Source organism: Juglans microcarpa x Juglans regia, chromosome 3D, assembly GCF_004785595.1.
Source record: "Juglans microcarpa x Juglans regia isolate MS1-56 chromosome 3D, Jm3101_v1.0, whole genome shotgun sequence".
In the NCBI taxonomy this organism is placed as follows: Eukaryota; Viridiplantae; Streptophyta; class Magnoliopsida; order Fagales; family Juglandaceae; genus Juglans; species Juglans microcarpa x Juglans regia.
This window is the reverse complement of record NC_054598.1, coordinates 7,671,466-7,690,221: the sequence shown is the minus strand read 5'-3', so window position 1 is coordinate 7,690,221 and position 18,756 is coordinate 7,671,466. Positions and strand designations below refer to the sequence as shown.

Sequence of the window (18,756 nt, the reverse complement as noted above, 5' to 3'; positions counted from 1 at the left end):
CGTTTTTTTTTTTTTTTTATTTATGACATTAGTAATTTTTATCCATTGAATAAATATCAAGTTCAGTTGCTCTATTCATTTTTATATAAAGAATTATAATATATTATTATTATACTGAATCATTAAAATTGGAGATTTTTATTTACAAGTCGATGCTTAACATGCACAATCTACATCAAATACATTTAATGTGATATAATTTGATTTATAAAATTTAATTAAGTAATACTATATATAGTCGTTGAATGCGTAAGAGCCGTACAGTCGTTTTAAAAAAAGTGAGTCTACTATTAAAAAATTAATTTTTTTAAGTAGATCTCATATTTATTTATTTTTTTTAAATTGATTGCTCGGCATTTACACACTTACAATTGTAATTATCATTTCTCAATTTAAATATATAAAAAAAATTACAAATTAAATCTAACGGCTTGTTAATAGATTTTTTTTTTTTTTTAAATAACCGTTTTTTATGGGCCAAGCCTTCAATGGACTAGTCTAATTGAGTTTATCGATAAATTTTCAAAGGACTTTTGGACCCAAAGAGATGAGGGCATGTCGGTTCAATTTGAACCTAAAAGCCCCGGCCCACTCAAATGTTATGTCCATCTAATTAATGGACAATGAGGAATGGAAGCAAGCAAGCTTCATTATTTTCTCTTGATGTAAGCTTGTTTCATATTTGAGCCCGTTTGATGCAAAATTTCTTGCTGCTGCTGATCCTTTTTTTTTTTTTTTTTTTACCAAAGAAACTGTCATTATTCGTTCATTAAAAACACTTACATCTATGACCGAATATATTTTGGGAGATACACATATAAAACATGATATCATAAGCTAAAATAATACATTTAGAGCTTCACTAGTATATTATTTCATTTTATGACATGATTGGTCTAGTATTCATTATTGTTGATACTCTCTATATACAAATATCCAAGAGACAACACTTTCTACCTAAATAGAGACTCAACATTACCCTTCATGGAAAGAGAAGACTCAACTTCTATAAACGTCCAAGAGACGAACTCTTTTTTTATTTTAATTAACATCAAGGAAATCAAAAAAGAAAACAGTAAGATAGATGCAAAAGTAATACACTTGGCTCTTTTCAGTCACAAAGATCATATTTGAAAGGTCTGGCGGTGGCAAGTCCGATGATCTGATGCGTGTGTCAAGAAGAGCTACTAAAAGGGGTGTAGGCGGCGCGTGAGAACCACGCGCGGTTATTTTTGCAAAACCGTCACTTTCCTTTGAACAATTTACGACTTGTGAATCTGTTTGTGTCACTTGTGTCTCTCGAGAGTTGCCGAAAAGTTATAAATTTATCTTTTTTAATCTTGTATAAAGTAAACTAAAATTAAGTAAAAAAAAATCTTGATAGACAAGATAGGTGAGGGAATGACAGGGAGGATGAGGAGGAAGCCGATGCCTCCTTCCCCTCCAATAAAAATTAGATGATAAAAATTAGATCCATAATTCTTAATTTTTTAAAGGGAGAGTAGGAAGGAAGCGATAGGGGTTTTTTATACAAACATCATTTCTCCCCTTGCCTTTTTAATTTATGAGAGATATTTGGTTCATGAGAATGAATAAATTCATAAAAGGGCAACAATGGAGGGATCTTTTCTGAAGCATCCATACGTACAGATCTAAAGTTGCCAGATTACGTGCCAGGTGCCAGGTGTCCTATCTCAGTCCACCATTTTCGGCGTTTGTGGCATCTCTTCCGTAATCATTGTCTCCTCGTCTGGCTTGTCTTTGGTTTGCTTCTTTTTCACTTGTTACTTTCATTTTATTTTATTTCATATAAATATTATAATTTTTTTTAAATTTATACTCAAATTATAATAAATAATTAAATTTTTAAATAAAAATTATATTATAATAATATTTTATTTAACTTTCAACAAAATATCTTATTTTATTTTATCTAAACTACGTAACTAAAAGAGGTTTAAATCTATATTGTCTCTCGTTCACTGATTATTGTTCAATCTTTGAGCTATTTTTTGGATAAACTAGAGGATTTGGAAAGGGGTTCTAAATTTCTAATCATATCACTGATTATAAAATGCCGGACTTTTGTGTTCCATTTTCCGATTGTTAATTCAAGTTGGTAGCTTTTTTCGATCTCTCTGAGTCTGAAATAAGTAACAGTGAAGCATGTAGAAGTGGGGAATTGTTGATGTATTCTTCGCTTGTTGGATTGACAGCGTTATAAGCTTTTGTGTTACGAGAGATGTGTTGATTAGTTTCATGAATAGGCAGAAAGAACAATAAGTTAGGGTTCATTTCCATTCTCCCATTGAAGTAAGTGTCGGTATTTTTGTTCATAATGTGAAATACACCCTGTCGATTCATATATGACAATCAAAATCAGGAGTCTTCTGGCCTGATTTCTGAAGATTGTTTTAAGTATATCCTGTTAAAAAATAATAATCGCAATTATGAGTGCGTAAGTACCGTATAATTATTTTAAAAAAAATTAAATAAATACGATATCTATATGAAAAAATAATTATTTTTTAATAGTAAATCTCACACTTTTTCAAAGCGATTGTACGATATTTGTACATTTTACGACTGCATGTAATATTACTCTTTCCTAATTTATCTTTATTTTTTTTTTGTATATTAAATTCCTAACTTGTTAAAGATAGAAATATGGCTATCTAATTCAAACAGAAGAATCGATTAATGAATGAAAATGGGAGAAATGGAGTTTAATTTTTATCTATGGTCTTGGTGTTTATTATCATCTCTAAATTTAGGTTTTATATGCAAAATTATCGGAAGGTGATAACTTTGCCTCAAGCTCATATTACTATATTGAAATTAATGCCTCCTAGGTTGAGATACACCCACACTCATTGCCATCCGCTGATCTTAGGTCCAAGGCCAGGAAAAGACAAAAAGTCTACTGAGGTAATTGACTTCTATAATTTATTCAGGACTTTGGTTGTTTCAGAAACATCGACTCGAGGATTGCAGTCACAAAAAGTAGGTTGAAATTTATCAATGGATGGATGCACTACAACTGTTCATTTAGCTGAATGGCTGTTCCATCACTAAATACCATTGGTCCATGCTTCATCTGTTAGAATTATGTGCAAAATCCTCCTTTTACTTTATCAGAGAGTCCGTCCAAAACGGCTACAAACCACTCATATTGAGTAAACTGGTCCATCAGTTTAAACACAATCCAACAATGACAGAGCAGGGTCAAGCACTATCTCCTTATTCACAACGTTGTCTCTGCATCTCGTCCATAGACCCACCAACATTTCCGGTGATTGATATGGTTCTGCTGGGAAGAAAGTAGAAAATTAAGGTAATGGAAAAAAAAAAGAGGCTTCGTACGGTTTGGGCGTTTTCAGAGACCAGTGTGAAAACAGAACATTATCTCCTATTACTTTGACGAAAGATTCCAAATGCTTTGTCGTTTAGGTTGTGAGGTAGTCGATGGTTCGTGTTTGATTTTAGTAAAATGACAGATATACCACACTTTTATAATTTTTTGTTTATAATTATATTTTAAATAAGAGGTGTTTTTATAAAATAAGTTTTAAAAATAATATCACTTTATATAAATATTTTAATTTTAAAATATGATTATATAAAAATTATACAAAAAGGTTGTCTATGTGGTATTGTTTTTTGATTTTAAGGATTGATTTTGTTAAAAAAAAAAAGTAAACTATGTCATTTTATTTTATATAATCATTATAATTTATAATTTTTTTTAAATTTTAATATAAAATATAATAAATTTTTTAAATTTAAAAATAAAATTTATATTATAATAAAATTTTATTAAACAATCTCAATTTTGCCAAACAACTTGACGTGTGCCGTACTCTATTGATTCTAAAGCAGGTTACTAATACCTCGTTTCTTTCTAGTATATTCATCGTTGTTTGCCATGCCCAATCCAAAAGCAGACTTTTCATCGTCTTTCTCGCCCGGTGAAAATTAGTCGGACTGAGAGAATATTGAATCAATACAGACCCTAGATATCATGGATTTTGGCTCAATAGAGTTGAAGGTTTTATCGGCTAGTGATCTCAAATGCTTCAATTTCTTCCGAAAGCTATCTTGTTACGCCGTCGTCTCCCTTGTCTGTGATGAATCGAAAAAAAAGCCAGAGCAACAATATCTGCAGCGTCAAAAAACGCTGGTCAATGATGAAGCCAAGAAGAAAAATCTGCAGCGTAAAAAATCGTTTGTCAATGATGAACCGAAGAAGCTAGAGCGAAAACATCTTCAGCGTCAAGAAACGCCGGTGGACAGAGTGGGGGATGGGAATCCTGTGTGGAATCACGAGATGCACTTTGATCTTAAAGAAATCTCGGTTCTTGATGATGACTGCAAGCAGAATCTTTTTCTGAAGTTCGATCTTCGCTGTGAAGGTATCGTTCTGGGAAAGAAAACCATCGGCGAAGTGCAGGTTCCGATATTTAAGGACTTGATTAACGATGAGCTCAACCGAACTGTGAGGTTTATGAGATATCAGGTTCGAACAAGTGACGGCAAGCCTAATGGTGTGCTGAATTTTTCTTGCAAGGTGAAGAAGAACTGCAAAACGAAACAGAAGAGGGTCGAAATTGAGAGCCCAGAAGTGGAATCCTCTTCTGGAACCCATTTCTCGGATGCGAAAGAAGTTCATTACCCAACCCTGGAAGTCGAAAATCAGCAATCCCGGGATATATGCTATCCTTCACTGGATGATGTTCGCTCTGCTTCGCCCAGAATGACCATCCCGTCTCCCAACAAGTACCACTGGATGCCAGGACCCTACATTCTGACGCCGCCACCCATGCTGCGGCACTTACCCCCTGCCTGTGAGCAACCAGCGTGGTATAATCCTCTGCTCCCGATGCAAACTCCGGGGACATATTGGAACAACCCTGAGCGGATCATGGGTTATGGTTACACACTTACACCTGGGTTGTGGGGGTACTCTGGGGTTGGACAATTGGGGACAATTGAAGGTGATGCATCCAAGATAGGTTCTGAGATTAAAAGCCACACGGGCATGTGATGTGATTAGCTGTGCAATTTCGATGACGGTTCTAGTTATAGCTGGTCTGTTTTGATGCTGCTACGATGTAGATGTACCCAGTTCGTAATGGTACTAAATTGATGTCAGTGTAATCCCTTCTGTTATGGGTAGTCTGTTTTTGTCTATTTGCGTCAAAATTTTAAGGACAGGAGTTGCAATGAATGATTAGTTTCTCTGCTTAGTGAGCTGTGTCTCGTTGGGTTTTCTCAGAATGTTAAGCAAGCCATACGCTTTCCCGTCTCCGGAACAAAAATGTGTACCCAAATCCGGCACCATGATTGACCCTTTTTGTTGCATAGTCCAAAAGAAAAAAAAAAAAAAAAAAAACAAGAAATGATGTTGGTGATCGGAATCTGTGTTCTCTGTCAATGTAAAAGGGGTTTTGAAGGAAGAAATATAAAATTTGTTCATCGATTTGTGTCCAGAAAAAAGAGGCATGGAAGTAAAAGCCAGGTCAAAACTCTGAAGAGACTTTTCCAGGCAGGAATTCAAGGATGCAAGTATGATCAAGAATCCCCAGTCCTAAAGTTGGGGATTGTTGAAAACTTGGGCGTTCCTGTTTTGTTCTCTTCTTTCACCATTCCAAATTAGGTTTGTTGAAAATTCAAAAGAAACTTCCCAAGTCATTATCGACCAATGTTAGAAACGTAGCCTATGCGTAGAATATAAAAAACAGACCAGAAGTATAACGGGTTACATAAATTATTTCATCTCATTTAATATTTATAATTTTTTTAAATTTTTATATAAAATATAATAAATAATTTAATTTTTTTTAAATCTTAAAATAAAAATTATATTATAATTATATTTTATTCAATTTTTATACCTATCTCACCTTATATAATCTACTTAAATTTCCGTACCCCACAATGGACAGTGAATGATGCAGGACAGCCCTAAGGACCCAGTCCCCTTTGAAAATATTGGATCCTCCAAATTAATTATCTAGACCCCTTTTCATAGACTAAAGACCATTCAATGCTCAAACAGCCCACGTCCCAACCACCCACCCAAAAATAAATAGAAAAATAATAAAATAATAAAAACGTACAGAGCATTAGGACCTCTACCAATGTTAAAGTACCAGAACAGAAGTCTTTGGATGGACACAAAATTAATGGCGTGACACTGTGATTTGTTAGACAGATTCAGGTGTGGTTTATTTCAGTTTGTTCCATCTGCTTTGTGATGCTTGGAAGTTCCTACTTCCTAGTTACAAGTGATTTTAAAATTCATTTCATGTTTTTTCTCTCTTCATATGTTTTGAATGTTTAAAATATTTTAAAATTTTGTGCATAGTAGTAAAATAATTTCAGTAAAAATATTTTATTGAGTTTTGAGAAAGAAGAAAAAAAAAGTGGTATAAAAATATTTTTTAAATTTAGTATTGTAGTGGAGTTTGTGAAAAAGAATAGATAAAGTTAAAAGTTTATGGAATATAATTTTTTAATATAATTTTTATTTTAAAATTTATAAAAATTGTATTAATTTTTGTGTTTAAGTAATAATTATTAGGTAGTAATTAAATGAAATTTTTAAAATTTGAAATAGAGAAATATTTTATTTTTGAGTGATGTTTAGAAATAAAGTTAGGAAAAATTTTGAGAATGTTTGGTGTTACCCAAACTTGCCCTAAACAATGAATTAAAACAAGATGTTTTTAACTTTTTATAGTTAATTTTATTATTATATTAAATATTTATTTTTTTAGATTTCTAAATTTTAATATGCAGAATTTCCTAAACATGATGTCTAAGAGCATTCACATTGAATTCTTATAAAATTTTCTATAATTTAGTTAAAAAGTACATTCCCTATAATTTTTTTCTAAATTTTACTCATCTTTTAAAAACCTTCTATATCTCATTTTTTATTCTATTAAAATAATATTTTTCTATTCTTTCTTTATTACTTTTTTCTCTCACTTTCATTTACAAATTTAACTACTCAATATTTTTTTTTATGTTTTGAACTATTACTCTAGTGAATATTTTAAATAAAAATTTAAATTATTTTTAATATTTTTAAAATTATTATTTTTTAATATTTTCGTAGTTATTTAAATTATTTTTAAAACTATTATTTAAAATTATAATAAATATGAGTATGAGAGAAAGTGTAGATGATTAGAAGAAGAATTAATTTAATTGAAATGAATAAAATATTAATAAAAGTGATTTAGAGAATGAATAGTAGTTTCCTAATTTTTTTTTTTAAAAATAAGAATCCGGATAGAGGGAGGTTTTGAGAGTATTTTTTAAATTTTTTCTATTATAGAAAAAAATAGTTTTAAGAAATCTAGTGAGCTGCTCTAACAGTATATGAATGTATGAGCGATAGTGTATCTAAAAAAACAAATATTAGACACGGGAAAACTAAAATTAAAAAAAGGTATTAATTAATACAAGTAGAAGACGATAATGAAAGAAAGAAAGAACAAATAAGAGGGGTTAAATAAACCGAGTAAAAATTACAGTGAATTTATGATCAAAAGTCGGTAGGTAAAATAGTGAATTCACAAAAAAGATAGAAAAAACAAAAGAGCATATGTTTCTCGTGCCTTTCATTTAAGAGAAATAATATTTATAATTATAGAGTATGCATACGTCATGTAACTTTTTTGAAAAAATAAATAAATACGAGATCTATATAAAAAAATTAATTTTTTTAATAATAGATCTCATTTTCTTTTAAAAGGATTGTACGATGCTTATACATTTCATGATTATATCTAGCATTACTCTTTATCTAATATATATATTTGCCACATTTGGAATGTTAATTGACCACTTTTTTTTTCACTAACGTAATTTATTTTGTGCGGAGTTATTCTATTTTTAAGTCGATGCGTAGAACAAGTCATCTACATTACTTAAATTATAAAATTTGATTTATAAGATTTAAATTTTAAAATTTTTCTTCAAAATCAAATTATGCTATGTAAGTACTTTATTATATGTGTTATTTACACCGACTTATAAATAAAATTTTTTTATTTTGCATGTAATTCAATTTTTTTCTTTTTTGTATCTAATATGTTAGAAGGTGATGCAAAACATGTGATTAACGCCCTGCAAAAAAGAAAATGAGGATTTCAGTTCTATTGGCCATCTTATATATCCAAGATATTCATGGCATGCTTGTTTCCTCGTGCTCAAGCATATAAAAGGAAACAAAGTGTCACATTTATTGGCAAAAGCTGCTATGCATTTGTTGTTATATTTATTGTAGATTATAATATTAAATGTGTAGATTTATTCATGAATGTAGGTTTTTATTTAATTTCGTGATTTAAAGGAAAGGGGATGGGTTCAAAACTCCATAACTACACATATGATTTAATTTCAACAAGCACACGATAGGCTTAGAGGCCCAAGGGGCTAATTGGTGCATAAGGTCCAATCCGTGGGCCGAATAGACACTTGAGGGGGTGCAATGCTTTAAAATTAATTCACAAAAGAAAAAAATGTCATTGGAGGACTCGAGTCAGTGCCCTTCCTTCCCCAATGGCGGTGCCTATCCATTGGACCAGGCATGCCCTTTGGTCTAAGTGAAACATTATGTCCTTCGAACTAGTAACTTCTACTTGAAAAGTCACGAGTTGTAAGATTTCACAATGCACCTCTTGATTTTCTATAAATAGAGGATGAGATTCACAAATTTAAAAATTTTATTCTCCTAATTTTCTTGTTATTTACACAATTTTGTAGATAAATTTTAAAGGAAAAACTTTAAAATTGTTATCTATAGTTGGTGATTTTGTTATATCCTGAAGGTGAATTACTTGTAACTCAATAACAAATTCTTTCGAGTGAGAACAATTATCATTTTAAAGATAGTATTCTACACGCCTCAAAATCGTATTTACTTTTTCATCCGCTCAAATTTCTTTAACATTTGGTTGGTTGATGATCATATTGTTGTAAATTCTGTACCCGACAACATTCGATCTCTTGTAATGGTTGATGCTATGCTTGTTCATTAATGAAATGGGTTTCTTATACTTATAAAAAAGATTATCTCGAAATTAAAAATTGAATTGTTATATTTGAGGGCCTCGCAAGGGTTGGGGTGGGCCTGATCACACAACCTATATAAGATAAATGAAGGTATATTAGTTCACTTGGTAAAAAGCTTTACACCCTATTAATCTATTAACTTGTATAAAAAAAATTGAATAATTAATTAAAAAGATTGTTAAACCTACAAAAGAGATGTAAATTGATGTAGTTTAATGCGATAAGTCATATTTATTTTATAATAAAAAATTTCTTATAGCCTAATATAATATATTAAGCTAAATATGTTATTTATAATATATTAACGTAATATAATATATAATATATGTTATTTAGAAGTGAACAAAAGCAAGACGCTGGAATAAAGAAAGAAAAAGGGTGAAGTAAAGCAAGACGCACAAGCTGTATTGCTTTTGTGGATGACAACTGAAAAGTCTGTATATTTCGGATTTTTCCTCGAGAAAAGAAAGAAAAGATGTGCCTAAATATTCTCAATTTCTTTGTTGGGTCTTGCGCGAAAGGGCCAAAGTGCAGCCGCCAACAGGTGACTGAACGTTGTGATTAGCTTCCAGGTTCTTCCCCTTGCCCCCATTTTCATTCTTGTCAAAACTGGGGAGCACGTTCCTTGGCAAGTTAGTCCTTTTCAGTTTGGGGCATGCACTTTAAGAACCATCTTCGAAGGTTTCGTGCATGGCTAGCTGCATTACAATAACCAGAAGCATGCACGTGCCATTTGTTTTTTTTTTTTTTGTTTTTTTCCCCTTCCTAATATAATTCTTTCAATCTTGTTTCTCGATCCCTGATCCTTGAATGATCTACATCTATCTAGCTGGGAACGAAATCAATATCGACCCTACCATAACACCTTCACCACTCATATAAACTATATATACTGTAAACTAAAAAAAAAGAACACAATATATTGCAGCCCCACTGGCCACTATCATCAAATAGCTTACACGCGACACGTTTGTCCCGTTGGCCATTGCAGCTATTAAGCTCCGATTTGGATTGAAAATTCATCTCATCTCGTTTTTATAATTTTTTCAAATTCTCACACAAAATATAATAAATAATTTAATTTTTTAAATCTTAAAATAATAATATTATTAAAAAATAATATTTTAACAATATTTTATTCAACTCATCTAAAATCATCTTAACATTCGGATGAAAAATAAGTGATCATATGATACAATCTTGACTGTCAAATCTTAATTGAGGATTAAAGTATCAATTTGTACTTATAGTTCATTGAACAGTTTATTAATTGTAATATTGATGGCAGTTTTTGTTTGAGATATTGATGAATTTATCAACAATAATCTTTGAAACAAATAGTTGAAGTAATCTTCAAAAAGTAATATTAAATACGGTTTTAGAGTGTATAAGTCTTGTATATTTTTATTTTTTTAAAATAGAACACATTATTTAAAAAATGATTTTTACTTTTAAATTAATCTATTTTTTTAAAAAAAGGTAAAAATTTACACAAAATAGTAAATATCATTTTTTCACCGTTCAAAATATCTAATGGAAATAACTAAAGTTACCTTAAAACTCACTACAGTACAAAACCACGTATTTAATGAGGCAAAGAATCATTTGCATGCTTTTTCCACCACTTTTAATTAAATAAATGCCCTTGAACTTTCACCGTCTAAAGTCTTTTGAGCTCCTTTTTCTTTTTTTAATTTTTGGTTTAAAACTAGAGAAAAACAGATGTTGCCCACTTGCCATGCACTGTATGCCATTATTCAAATTGGCCACTACCCGGATATTATTACCATCTAATAATTTGACGTACCCAAATTAGCCCTTGTGCTTCCTTTAGAGAAAGTATGCGGGGCAGGTGTTATCCAATAGGATTATAGCACGTGGATTTGTGAGCAGTTTGAAGCACTCTCGTTTCTCGACTTTTATACTCAACGTAAGTGCAGGCACCCCGTGACAGAAAGCCGCAAAGCAGCTTTTTGCATGCTATTTAAACCCCATCAAAGCCTTCGGCATTCCTTCATGCTAACGTTGCTTTTGCAACCCTCTCTAGCGGCCCTTAAAATCTTGAGCTTGAGCTTTCGAAAATTTCTTCCATTTTGTTCAAACGCTTTTCTTCTAGATCTCTCGTAGTTTTCCTTTACAACATTTCCTGGGTTTTCTTTTTTTTTTCCTTTGAAATTCTTAAATAATATTAAAAATGAAGAACAAGGCTTCTCTCTTCCTCAAACAGATTATCTGTGTGTTGAGTTCTATCGCTAAAGCCAAGTCAATGGCCATCAAGAACAAAACCAGCGCAGCCAGAGCTCGCTTCCTAATGTTCTCCTTATTGAAGAACAAGAAGCTTTTACTGGATTCTGTTTCCCACAAGATCCATAGACTTCTTGGACAGCATGAAGAGGAAAGCCAATACGATGCAGATGAGCAGAGCAAGGCCATAGTTCTGTACAATGCCATGGCAAGCGAGTCGAGTCACACCCATCTGGTGGAGAGGGTGGAAGAAGATGGCGGCAACGATGATAAGTATCCAGATCCAAGGCGTTCGTTATTTGATGGAAAGGATGATCTCGACTCTGATCAGGATGACGAGGGTGGGTACTCCATCATTGATATGGTGAGGAATTCCAAAGAGGAAGGGGAGAATTTCAGCCTGGAAGATGAGATTGATGATGTTGCAGACTTGTTCATCAAGAGGTTCCATAAACAGATGCGATTGCAAAAGCTGGCATCATTCAAGAGGCTCCAAGCGATGATGGAGAGAGGTCTTTAATCAATACTGCATGCATGCTTGTACGAGCTGGAGGAACGGGAAACCATATGCATTAATATTAATTTATATAATGTTTTGTTGGGAGCTTATTTTGCTCATCCATTAATATCTACCTAGCTACCTGTTTGTCTGACAGATTAAAATAAGGAATTATCTGACCCAAAAAAAAAAGAAAAAAGATCTGTACTTCAGTCACTGCTTTATCTGTTATATAACTTCGATCCGCCCATTGCCCTTTTTTTCTCTATCTCTCCCTTTTTAAGCGAAATACTTTATTCTACACAAAAATAATCTACTGTCATATTCTAAAATTATTTTTATTATAAAATAAATCTAACAGATCACACAAAAAACTATATCTATTAATCTTTATAATCTTTTTATAGTTATAGCAGTCATTTTTTTTATGTATCTTATAGAGTACTTAATCTGTAATTTGCATGTAACTTTGTACGTGTAACGAGAAACAACTCTTTGCATATTTATTTTAAATATGATAATAATATTTAATGTTTTATTTATTTTATCTATATATTTATTTATATAATTTTTGCACAACTTATATTCAGTAAAATAATATTACTTTTTGATAAAATTCATGAATTGGAAATTAATTAAAAAGTTACGAAGAAATTATGTTAGTATTCTTTTTCCCATAGTTTTCAACATAAACTCTCTTATCTCTATAATTCGAAAGAAATGTGTTACAGACACAAAGATATTACGTAAAGTAAATCCATAAATTGATATGGTTTCATAAAATTCGTTAGATCTACTTTATAATAAAAATAATTTTACAATCTAACGTATCATATTAAGGCATATTAGTTTATAGATTTACTTTTATGTAATTGCTTTGTGGTTAAAATATTAATTTCTAACTCAAAAAACACAACCAAATAAAGCTTAATAATCATGAGGTTCTGATCTCCTCCTACAACAAATCAATAAATTTGGCCCTTAATTCATTTGACCAGATCAAGTATTTTCTATAGGCATGCATAACTCAAGCAAAATAAGGTTATTGTTGTTATTTGCTTATTTAACTTTTGGGATTTTTTTTTGTGTGTACAGACATTCGGAGTTATGGGCCTTGTATGGTCGATGTTCCCATGGTCAACAATTACACACTTAGCACGAAGTATATTTTCGCTAAATGGGGAGTAGATTAATGCATTGATTTAAGAAGGTAACAAATTTATAAACATTCTAGACTAGATTAACAGTCGAATTCCTAAAACTTGTAATAATTATATTTACACAAATTTTATGATTTAGATTTTAAAATTACAATTAAAAAGTTATAAATCGACGCAGCTCCACTTGAGAATAAAACAGCATATCATTAAAATTATTTATATATGTGTGTGTAGAGAGAGAGAGAGAGAAATGATTAAAGGAAGTCTTGCACCACACATCTCCACTTAATTAATATGTGATTTGACATTTTTGTCCTTCTATATATTTTTGTCATATTTAAGAATTAAGATAGAAGGACAAAAATGTCAAATCACATATTGATTAGGTGGAAATGTGTGATGTAAGGCTTCTATTTAGAATTTCTCATATATATATCATATATATATATATATGTGTGTGTGGCGCCCTCGACCCCCACGTGTTATTTTTGTGGAGTTCGTGACATCGGGATAATGATCACACGGATCACGCACCCCAACGACCAGTACTCAAAGTGTGTACAATATGCAATAAATGTACACAATAATATTCACAGCGGAGAAAATAAAAGGTCTTTTTTTATTAAGTACCAGAATTGTTCAAAAATCAGTAAAATAACTTTACAAGAATTTTACAGTCTTCCAACATATAATTTAAAGAAAACAAATAACATAAGGGAAACAAATGCCAAAACGCTGAACAACATAACAGCAACTTAAGCTTCTGGCGGAGCCGGTCCTTCAGGTTCATACTCGGGCTCTGCGTCAAACTCTACGGCACCATAAAATGGAACTGTAGGGTAAAACACCACAATGAGATTATGATATCGCAGCAAGTAATTAACCAAAACAATATCCAAGAGATTTAAAACACATTTATATAATCACACGCCCCCATACGGATAGAATAACAACCCACATTCAATTTTTCAAAAATATCCTTTTTATACTCACACCAAAAATCTCATTTTTGGTCTCGATTATAATTATTACAAAATTACGCATGCACCATGGTCTCCCCTATGGACCGTCCGCACACCCTGGCTCTCTTCGTCACATCACGGGTAACGTCCATGCATGGGACTTTGTAATGAGCGATGCCCAGTTCCGCGCCCAGCGTGTACATGGCTAAGCATCATCTAACTTCGCTAGCCAAAAGGTCACGGAATCGGTACGAGAGCGTTACCGGCTCGTCCGTTCCCGTCGTCGCCCTGCGACAACTCAGGGGATGTCACGTCAGTCTGTTACGCTCCCAAGTGACCAGAGGAGCTCCACCGAGATAATACCACATCTCGGCTTGGGGTCGTGATACACACGCACCCACAAATTCAGTCACCAATGCAAACAGACCACGTGACATCACAACACATTTTTAATAAAAACCATAAATATACAGTTCAATCATTTAATAGGAATATACAATTAAAATAATTCATTTATAAAAATAATCATTTATTTACAATTTCACCCTTTCACCATACAAGTCAAACCCCGTCCTCCAAACCGGCCCAAGGCCCAATTCCAACAATTACAACAGTTACAACTCAATGCTTTAACGGCCCAAATCCAACAGATCATTACAATCAACAGTTACAATAGAAATGACAGTTTACAAAATACAATTACAACAACTTTATTAATAAAACTAAAAAATTACATACACACGAAGTTAGGAAATATGAAAGATCAAGCGAAAGAGCGTTTGCTCAAAGTGGCGGCTCAGCAGCGACAACAATGTCAAAAGGCCTCTCAACTCATGGGTTGGGTCAATTTATAAGCGGATGGAAATTCAACTCACTACAACCCAACAATTTCTCCAAGAAACCGAATGATATTTCATAAGTTTAGAATTGAATAGAGCTCGGCAGAACAACACAAGCTCACGGGTTCACTAACAAATATACAGAACAAAATCTCAGACACCAAGAAATGCGATAAACTTAAGCGAGAGAGAGAGGATGAGGATTTTCGGAACATTTAATTTGCTGAAACCGTGGCCTTTAAATAGGCCAAGAGTGGCGGTTTGAAGCACACGGGGAACATCACGGAAGAGAAAACCGAAGTGCAAGCTATGAAGGGAACGCATGGCAGTGCGGGTTGCGTGGGGAAAATGTGGATTGACAACAGATGAACGTTGGACAACAGCTAGACACGGGACGACCATGAAAGCTTGAGGTGGAAGGTGGTGGTGGCCGTGTGGAGCAACGGATTGACAGCAAGCTTTCAGAAACTCTAGCCGAACGACACCAAGAAGAAAAAGAAAGATGGAGGTGGTAGCTTGCGGCTGGAAAACATGACTAAGCTTCGAATGGCGTCGGCAGCTACTGCGTGGAGGAAGAAGCTCGAAGGAAGAAGAAGATTGCAGAAGAAACTAGAAGAAAAGAAGAAGAAAGGAGAAAGAAAAGCAGCACGGCACAAGGAAGGAAGTGATGAAACCCCTAAGGGTTTCCTTCCAAAACGGTGCCGTTTGAGTAAAATGAGGGGCTGGGTTTTAAACCGCACGGGCTGGGCCAAAACCGAACGGGCTGGGTTCACACAGCATGGGTTTTATTCACACGGGTTGAGTCAACATGCACACGGGTTGGGCTGGGTTTTGCTTCACTCGGGCTGGCTTAAAACAAAACATAAGGCTGGGCTACCACCACACTCACACACCCACGCCCCAACCAGAAACACACACACACAGCCCAAAAAATAAATAAAACAGTACAAATAAAATTACACAAAAATAAACATACCAAAATAAATTACAATAACAAATAAATAAATAACACAATTAAAAATAATTAAAACCCATGAAAATAGGGATCTCACAATATATATATGTATGTATGTTATGAATTTCAATCTTGCAATTGCTCGTTTAGTTGTCTGTGTTTTCTTTGATTTTTCGGCTGATCTCATGATCTTGTAAATAGTAGTAAAATTTTGTGAGTTAAGATGTTTTATTAGATTTTGAAATATGAGAGAAAAAAATGGAAAATGGGAGATAAATAGTTTAATATTAGTTTTGGGAAAGGAAATATAAATGATTTAGGGGAGTTTTGGATTCAGATATGAGATGAGATGTTTTAGATGAAAGAAAAAAGTTAAAAAAAATATTGTTAGAATATATTATTATTATTATTTTGGAATTTGAAAATGTTGAATTGAGATTTGAAAAAATTGAATTGTTTATCATATTTTGTGTGAGAATTTGAAAAATTTATAATGATGAGATGAAATGAGATGAACTCTTTCTAAATCCAAACTGAGTCTTGATGTTATTTTTGTTTTAAAGTTTGGCAAGATTTTATTAATTTTTGTGTTTTATTTTGAAATTTATAAAAGTTGTAATATTGCTTAGGTAATGATTAGATTAAAAAAAATAAAAAACTTGAAATTAAAAAGTGTTTTGTATTTAAGTTAAGGCTGTAAGACTATCAGTCTGGACCAGGCTGGACCGAGACTGACCAAATATTTTTTTAAAAATATTATATATAATATATTATTTAATATAGTAGTTATATAAGTTAATTATATAATTTTCATCTAAGGGATCACTGATTTACCATTGACCATATATATAATGAAATTATTTAATATTCATTAACTATATATAAAATGTTAAAGAGATCACTTAATTTTAATTGTAATAATTTAATTAATTTTTGTATTAATTTTTATGTTAAAAAAAAAGTTCATGGACCAAATCGGACCAATAGCTAATGGTCTTGTCTGACAAAAATGAAGTTTTGGTCCATGACCCCCCAAACATAACCAATTACACCCCTAATTTGAGTAATATTTGGAAAAAAAATTGTCTGAAGTTTCGAGATTGGGCAATGCTAGGGTGCATCCCAAATATGCACACCAGTGCAATTACACTTTTTTTCAAACATTTTTTTAAATATATTTAAATATTTTAAAAATATAAATTCATTAGTAGCTACTTTTTTAACTATTAAAAAAGATTAAAATACTCTAGTGTGCAAATTTATAGTGCATATTTGGTGTGCATAGAAGCATTTTCATTTGATAATTTCTCATCTAATTTACCAAACATATTTAAATGGAGACAAAACTCCCTAACACTTGATTGGACGTTGGGTATTGGGCTTATGGCCGAGCAAGTAGATCATATCCGTATCTGTCAAATAAATTTTTCCCATAATACCTACCAGTTAATAAGATGCGGGTATGTTCATATCTTAAAAAAGAATTGAAGTCTCTTTCAATCAATCTATAAAATTAATATGAATCCATTAGGATCCCCTGGTCCTAATTGATTCTTAGCTGTGTTTTACCAAAATCATTTGGATATAGTGGGAGTAGATGTCACTTGAGCTGTTCTAGAAATCCTAAATTCCATTGGTGACATGTCCTGCATAAATCAGACTTATATAGTGCTTATTCCCAAGGTGAAGAAGGCTCAAGTAGTGAAGTAGTGACTGATTTCGGACCTATTTCTTTATGCAATGTTATCTACAAACTAATCTCTAAAATTTTAGCCGATAGACTTAAGCTCATACTGCCTCAGATCATTTCTTCCACTCAAAGTGACTTTGTACTAGGTAGATTAATTCTTGACAATGTGATTGTAGCTTTTGAGGCTATGCACTCCATGAGTTGTAAAGTCAAGGGGCAGCAAAGCTATATGTCTTTGAACCTTGACATGAGCAAAGCATACGATAGAGTGAAATGGAGTTTTTTGAGAGCAGCAATGGATAAGATGGGTTTCAGCTCTAGATGGATTGGCTTGGTGATGGGGTGTATTTCAATTGTTTCTTACTCTATACTCATCAATGGTGTTCCTCAATCATAGTTTCAACCCACAAGGGGACTAAGGCAGGGAGACCAGGACTAAGGCAGGGAGACCCCTAGTCTCCCTATCTTTTTATCCTTGTATCAGAAGTTTTGAGTTCTCTTTTATACCAAGCTGAAGCTTCTAAGCAAATTCATGAGTTCCATTTTGGCAGAAGCAATTTAAGTATTAACCATTTGTTTTTTGCAGATAATAGTTTGTTATTTTGTCGTGCAAATGGTGTAGAGTGGGCTAAGCTAATTGATCTTCTTGATATGTATGAAAGGGGCTTTGGACAGAAACTTAACAAGGATAAAACTTCAATCTTTTTTGGTGCAAATACCAGAAGGGAAACTAGAGATTACATCTTTTGCATGGCTGGACTTAGAGCTACCTCAAGCTATGAGAAATATCTTAGACTGCATGTCCTTATAGGCAGGTCAAGAATACAAGCTTTCAAAGGGATCCTGGATAGAGTCACGGCTAGAGTGAGTAATTGGAAGAATAAGCTACTATCTCAAGCTGGAAAAGAGGTCTTACTCAAGGCTATTATTCAAACACACTCCGCCTACTGTATGAGAGTTTTTAAACTGCCCAAGGCTCTTATCAGAGAACTCAATAGAGTCATGCACAATTTTTGGTGAGGACAACAAGAAAGGGAGAGGAAGACACATTGGGTTTATTGGCATCAAATGGGAAAGGCAAAATCAGTAGGAGGGTTGGGCTTTAGAGAATTTGAAAGTTTTAACAATGCTTTATTAGCAAAACAAGCTTGCAGAATTATACAAAAGCCACTCTCCTTGGCATCTCAGGTCCTTAAAAGTGAAGTACTTTGCTACAACAGAATTCTTGAAGGCAAAAGTATGTGGCACTCCTCTATTCCCTCTAGTTACAAGGTACAATCTATACCACAAATTTTGCCTGAGTATGCCAGTGTGGTTTCT

At 32.7% G+C, this 18,756-nt stretch overlaps 1 protein-coding gene across 1 annotated transcript; it reads left to right on the top strand.

Annotated features, from left to right (window-relative positions):
* The first annotated feature begins 11,101 nt into the window (after positions 1–11,101).
* On the top strand, positions 11,102–11,949 carry LOC121256074. The gene has a single exon (XM_041156695.1). It carries the CDS (start codon positions 11,282–11,284, stop codon positions 11,849–11,851), a length of 570 nt encoding a protein of 189 aa, XP_041012629.1. The 5' UTR covers positions 11,102–11,281; the 3' UTR covers positions 11,852–11,949.
* The last annotated feature ends 6,807 nt before the right edge of the window (positions 11,950–18,756 follow it).